A 6,386-nucleotide genomic window follows, 5' to 3' on the forward strand; every position below is an offset into this window, starting at 1 on the left:
AAATTCAACTGTTACCTAAAGATTTAGAACCAATTTTGAAAGAAATGCATCTTAGCTCAGAAAATTGTTATTGAATATGTCAATGATGTAATGAAATGCTTCTTCTAAGTATGTAGTTATTAAATAAATAATTAAAAAAAATAAATATATTTAAAAGAAAAAAACACAAAATAAAAAAATTAAGAATACTTTTGTTTTTCAACTATTCTAATAAGAAGCCATAAGTAATTGCAATGTCTAAATCAGGGACCCCATCATTGTGGGCTGCAGCAGAAGCCTCTCCACCGAAAATCCTCTGACAAGCCAAAGGCAAGTAGACACAAACCCAATTTCCATCTCTATCACACAACAAGTCTTCTAGTCGTATTTCAGACTTTGTGGCTTACTTTAGTTTTCCTTCCACTAGTATTAACTGGGTTTTTACAATACGCTTGCTTGCTCTTTTGAAGGTAGCGCTTCCAAAAACTGTGCAAAACTTCATCCTAAAGTAGAAGGTAGAAGGAAATGAGTGGCGATTTACTGTAATGACAGATACACAGGCACATCTAGACCACAGAATCTCTTGTACATCTAAGTGCATCCTTCCCTCTTTTCCTTTAAAGATTCTCAACACGGTATCAAGTATATGGGAAACAATGAATAAATAAATGTCTTGTTTTGCAGTGCTGGGGTTAAACTCAGACCAGACCTCAAGATATACTTCCAATATTTAATTGTAAGAGAAGGAAAAGGCACTAAAGATCACCTGGTTGGAGCCCTTCCTTTTACATACTAAGAGTCACAGAAAGAAGATGATTTATACTTGACTATACTTCTAGTTAGAGGCAAAGACCCTAGTGTCACTAGATTCCTCCTCAGTTCCACTCAAACCTTATTCTTCAAGCAATTCAAAGTAACTCAAAGTAAATCATGTAAAGCTAACATCTAGACACAAACGGACGTACCTTCAACTCTGAGCCTACTCCAAGATTCTTCAACGCTTCTGCTTGGTGATAAAGTATGTACTGAAAACCTTCACAAACATACCAATCCCAGCCTTTTTCTAAAAGACAAATAACATGTTTTAGACATTTGTATTCCTAATTTACTATAATGCTGCTACATAATTATAATGTGTGTTTACACAGCAATTTTATTTTTACACCTCAAATAGTTTCTTTTCTTGTTTGTGTGTGCTTTGTTTATGTTTCTATTTTACTTATTTGTATTTGATGTGTCTGAGTGTTCTGCCTGCATATATGCAAGTGTATCATTCCAGAAGAGGGCATTAGATCTCCTGCTGGAGTTACAGGCAATTGTGAGCTGTCTAAGCGGGTGTTAGGAACCAAATTTAGGTCCTGTGGAAGAGCAGCAAGCACTCTTAATTGTGGAGCCATATCTCCAGTCCCTCTCAGCTGTTTACCAGGATCCAGTGGTTTCAAACTTAAGAGTTTGTTCCTAGGTAGTCACAAAAACACGTTTTCAGACCCTTTTCAATAATGCTTCACTGCCATATATTTACTGGATTAACACCCATGCTACACGTATTTTAAGGAAAAATACTCTTTCCTATTTTAAAAAGGTATGTTCAAAATTCAGAGTGAGAAACGGTTTTCTGAAAGTTGAATATGAGTTTAACTTACTGAATCTGACAAGTTCACAGCTGAATCATCTCGGAAAATCAAATTCATAATAGAACAGGACCAGCACATAAAACAGCCAAGGCTCCTGTACAATCATCTTTTCACAATAGTGGCTCCACCAGAAGAGCAACATCCTGACAGTCAACAGTATTTTAAACAACTATGCTTCAATGCATTTGCTTCCAGTTTTACCAGCTGCAGTAACTTTAATTCTAGTTGGATTTTCTCATTAAAATGCTGGCCTTTTTCTAGAATCTATTTAAAATTCCATCCTGTGTCCCCCACATCATAACAGTAGAAACTGAGTAGAGCAGGCTGCAGCCAGTGTCAGCAAGACTCACCATGTTTTCTTTTCTTTCTAAGACCCCTGTTGATGGTGTTTATCTTGGTATTAGGAATAACTGAAGAGTTGATAACTTCCTTAGATTTCTGCAGGAAATAAAAAGGACAGTTAAGAAGGTAGCTTTGTATCCCTCTCAACATTTTATCTCCAAGTATATTCTGCCAAGTGTTAAGGAACCAAACTGAAAATGACTAGACCAATGATGGCAAAATTATACCATCCTATTTAATCTTTATGTTGATTTTTTTATTCAAGATTTCTTGGTTCTTAAAAAGTGCCCAAACATAGTAACCACCAAGTAAGTGTCTGTTAAATAAGAAACTTTTACTTTAAATCAGTGACTAACTTTTCATACCAAACAAGTCAAATATGTTCTTTTTTTGAGACAGGGTATCTCTGTAGCCCCAGGAGCTGTCCTGAAACTCACTATGTAGACAAGGCTGGCCTTGAACTCACAGAGATCCACCTGCCTCTGCCTCCCAAATGCTGGGATTAAAGGCATGAGCCACCATGTCCAGCATATATATATTCATTTTTTTAGCCATGTCAAATACACTTTAATATGAAAACAATTTTTTTTTTGCTGGCCATGGCACATACCCATAATCCCAGCACTTGGAGACTGAAGGCAGGAAGATCAAGAGTTCAGGAATAAACAATCAGTTCTCTTATTTACTATAACTGACTGATCCCTAACCTACCCAAAGTTTAGCTCTGTTCTCCTTTTCCAAGTATTTGAATGTTACTCTAAAATGGCTTTCAGTTACAAAAGCACTACTTTTTATCTTCACTGAAACAGAATTTTAGGATAGCAAATGGTTAGTACAATTTATTAAAAAGTTTTCAATTCTGGAGCTGGAAACAAGGCTCAGTGGTTTAGAGCACTGAGCACTGACCTTACAGAGGACCCGGGTTTAATTCCCAGCACCCACATGGCTGCTGGTGACTCTCTATAACTCCAGTTCCAGGGAAATCTGACACTCTTCTGATCTCTGAGGGCACTACACAACTCGGATGCACTTACATACATGAAGACTCATATACATAAAAATAAATTTTTTAAATAAAGTTTTCAATGCCAACTGTTTTCAAAGACAGTTATCTAATGGCTTTAATTTTCTTAAAACCAAAAATAAAACTTGAGTCTTAGTACTGGAGAAAGGTGAAAGTTTTAAAAGAAGTCGAAATATCTTTTCTAAATTTAGAGATTTAGAATAGAGCTTATCTGCTACCCCCTCTCCCTCCCCCCTCTCCATTTCCCTCTCTCTTTCTCTCTCTCTTCCCTCTCCTCTCCTCTCCTTTAATACAGTCTGGGCAAACTTCAAATTTGTGTTCCTTTTGCCTTCCATGTCCTGGGATTACAAGTATACATTACCCCAACTGAATGAAGTTGATCTTCAACTAAACTCCCATTAAAAATAAAAGGCATAGTCGGGCATAGTGGCACACACCTTTAATCCCAGCACTTGGGAGGCAGAGGCAGGTGGATCTCCGTAAGTTCAAGGCCAGCCTGGTCTACATAGTGAGTTCCAGGACAGCTGGGGCTACAGGGAGACCCTGCTTCAAAAAGACCAAAATAATGAATGAATGAATAAAAATAAATAAAATCAAAGGCACAGAACCCGGCTTAAACCATTTGTAGATGACTTGCTTCTGGGTTGAGGTTTTGTAGGTAACAGAGCAGCTCCCTTGTTGTGATCTATTGAAAGTCAGCCCTTGACAAGGTGGGGAAAAGGGCTAGAGAGATGGTTCAGTGGTTAAGTGGTTAAGAGCACTGGCTGCTCTTGCAGAAGACTGGGGTTTGAATCCCAGCACCCACATGGCGGCTAAAACCATCCGTAACTCCAGTTTTAGAAGATCCGACACTCTCTTCTGGCCTCTTTGGGCACTTCATGACTCAGTTGCACTTACATACACGGAGACCCTGACTCAAAAAGAAAAGAGCAAGAAAATGAAAAGAAAAGAGAAAGAAACAGGAAAGGAAAGTGTAAGAGACATATCTCTTAACAATGGGATTTTTGTAATTCAGTCTCTCTAGTCACAGAAACTATTTTCAAAACAATATGATGTAGAAATTAGCTATCCTGAGAAGATAAGACATGTCAAAATAATTCTAAAGTAGTTATTTAGCAAAGACAGAACATTTAAAAGGTAACAAGGAAAAAAGAGGGTTTAAAATTTGGACTAAATAAAATGTGAAACAACAAAACTAGAAAAGGTTAAACATTACAAACCTGGTCTATAAGTAATTGACTGGATAGTTAGATTATGGAATATTTACACACTTCATAAAACTCTGCAAATATTCAGAATAACGGTAAAAAAATCAAGACTAAAGATTCAATAATACTCAAAAATCCCCTTTTTCCTTTCTAGACACAGAAAAAAAGATTGAAAGGAAGTTACTGAATGTATATAGACATTATTGGTGATTCTGGCTTTCATCTCATAGTTTTCAAATTTCCTACAATAAACATGCATTCTTTTCATAATTATAAAATCTGCTAAACTCATATAATTTGAGCCTAGACTTTCATTAAATACTTAAGAAGGCAAAATTATATGTTGCCTAAACTGGCCAGATTAAGGATCTTAAATTCTTTTTCCTGAAGAAAACATACAGGGAGAAACCTTTTTATTCAGAAAGCTTTGTTCAGATTGTATAAAGAACCAAGAGCTTGAAGAATTCCATACACAGTAAACTAAGGGGAAATGAAAGCAGAAAAATCAGGCAAATTGTTATACAACTTCCGTTTTTCATGGGTGTTCTGTCTCACTGGTCATTCCTCATCCACTGAATTTCAACACCACTATACTACACAACTCCAAGGTGCATTAACTCTAATATTCTATGTGATGAACATACCTGGATTACTGTAAAGCTAAGAGTAACCACTGGAGTTATGTAACACACAGGCTTGCCTACTGTGTGAAAAGAAGACTCTGTGGTTCATGGCTTTTATAAAATTATGTTGGGACCAGGGATGTAGCTAGCTGTAGAACATTTGCCTAGTACTCATGAGGCACTGGATTCAATCCCTTGCAAATGGAGGAGGAGCGAGGGGGGGGGGAAGGAAAGGAAAGAAATATATTGCACATTTTCAAGAATTGCATAGCTGCACATTCTGCTGGGAGTGATGGTGCATGCCTTTAATCCCAGCACTTGGGAGGCAGAGGCTGGTGGATCTCTGTGAGTTCAAGATCAGCCTGGTCTATATAGTGAGTGTCATGCCAGCTTACAGGGAGACCCTGTCTCAAAAAGACCAAAAAAAAAAAAAAATTGCACATAGGTATTCCAAGTGGAAAACATTCCATTATGATACTATCTTCCTTCACTATGTTTACATTTGCTCTACACTAGAGAATTAACAGTTAGTAAAACCACCAGTACCTTAATAAGCATCAAAGCAGAGGACCAAACTACACACATTTCAACTGTACAATGTGATATGCTTGTGTAGACATACATCTATTTATATATTTTTAAAAGATTGTCTTTATTTATGTGTATGTACATGTCTGTGTGAATGTATGCAGGTGCCCTCAGAGGCCAGAGTACACTGGATCCCCTGGAGCTGGAGCTACAAGCAGTTATGAGCTTCCCAACATGGGTGCTGGGAATCAAACTTGGATCCTCTCACAGTGTTCTGAGCCATCTCTCCAGTGCCACATTTATATATCTTGATGAGCCATGTGTCTCCATGAGACCATCACCATAATCACTCTACCAGTGTCTTTGGATAAGTACTTATCGTGTTAATAGCCTATCTAATAGGGAAGCAAACAAGCATTTGAGCTGTAAATAGACGAAACTGTCTCAAGAAACACAGTCATGTAAGGGGAAGATGGCTCAGCAGGTTAAGACCATATACTGCTCTTATAGGACCTGAGTTGGGTCCCAGCACCTATAGCAGGCAGCTCACAACCACTTGTAACTCTAGTTTCAGGAATTCCAGCTCCCTATTCTGGACTCCATAGGTACCAGCACACATAGGCAAATAGCACCCCCAGCCCCCCCATACACATAATTTTAATGCATTAAATTGTGAAAGAGAAAGAGAGAGAGAGGGAGGAAGGGAGGGAAGGGAGGAGGGAGGGAGGGAGAGAGGAAGGGAGGGAGGGAGGAGGAATTCCAGCTCTGGACTCCATAGGTACCAGCACACATAGGCAAATAGCACCCCCAGCCCCCCCATACACATAATTTTAATGCATTAAATTGTGAAAGAGAAAGAGAGAGAGAGGGAGGAAGGGAGGGAAGAGGGAAGGGAGGGAGGGAGAGAGGAAGGGAGGGAGGGAGGGAGGGAGGGAAGGAATGAAGGAAGGAAGGATGGGAGGGGTAAGGGTGGAAGGGAAGGAGGGGAGCAAAATGAGGGAAGGTGGAAAATTCCTGGATTTGAATCCAAAGAAGTTCCACGCTTCCT

The 6,386-nt window shown here is 38.6% G+C and overlaps 1 protein-coding gene across 1 annotated transcript in view; it reads right to left on the bottom strand.

Annotated features, from left to right (window-relative positions):
- The window catches only part of Taf1b (TATA-box binding protein associated factor, RNA polymerase I subunit B), a 104,914-nt gene that overhangs the window by 72,822 nt on the left and 25,706 nt on the right, over positions 1-6,386 (bottom strand). The window contains exons 3-5 of the mRNA XM_008850125.3: positions 1,964-2,051; positions 945-1,042; positions 387-482 (exon numbers count right to left, since the gene is read on the bottom strand). Of these exons, the coding sequence (XP_008848347.1) occupies positions 387-482; positions 945-1,042; positions 1,964-2,051 (282 nt within the window). The remainder of the gene's footprint in view (positions 1-386; positions 483-944; positions 1,043-1,963; positions 2,052-6,386) is intronic.

This window comes from Nannospalax galili, unplaced genomic scaffold, assembly GCF_000622305.1.
Source record: "Nannospalax galili isolate Female #2095 unplaced genomic scaffold, S.galili_v1.0 scaffold100, whole genome shotgun sequence".
Lineage (NCBI taxonomy): Eukaryota > Metazoa > Chordata > Mammalia > Rodentia > Spalacidae > Nannospalax > Nannospalax galili.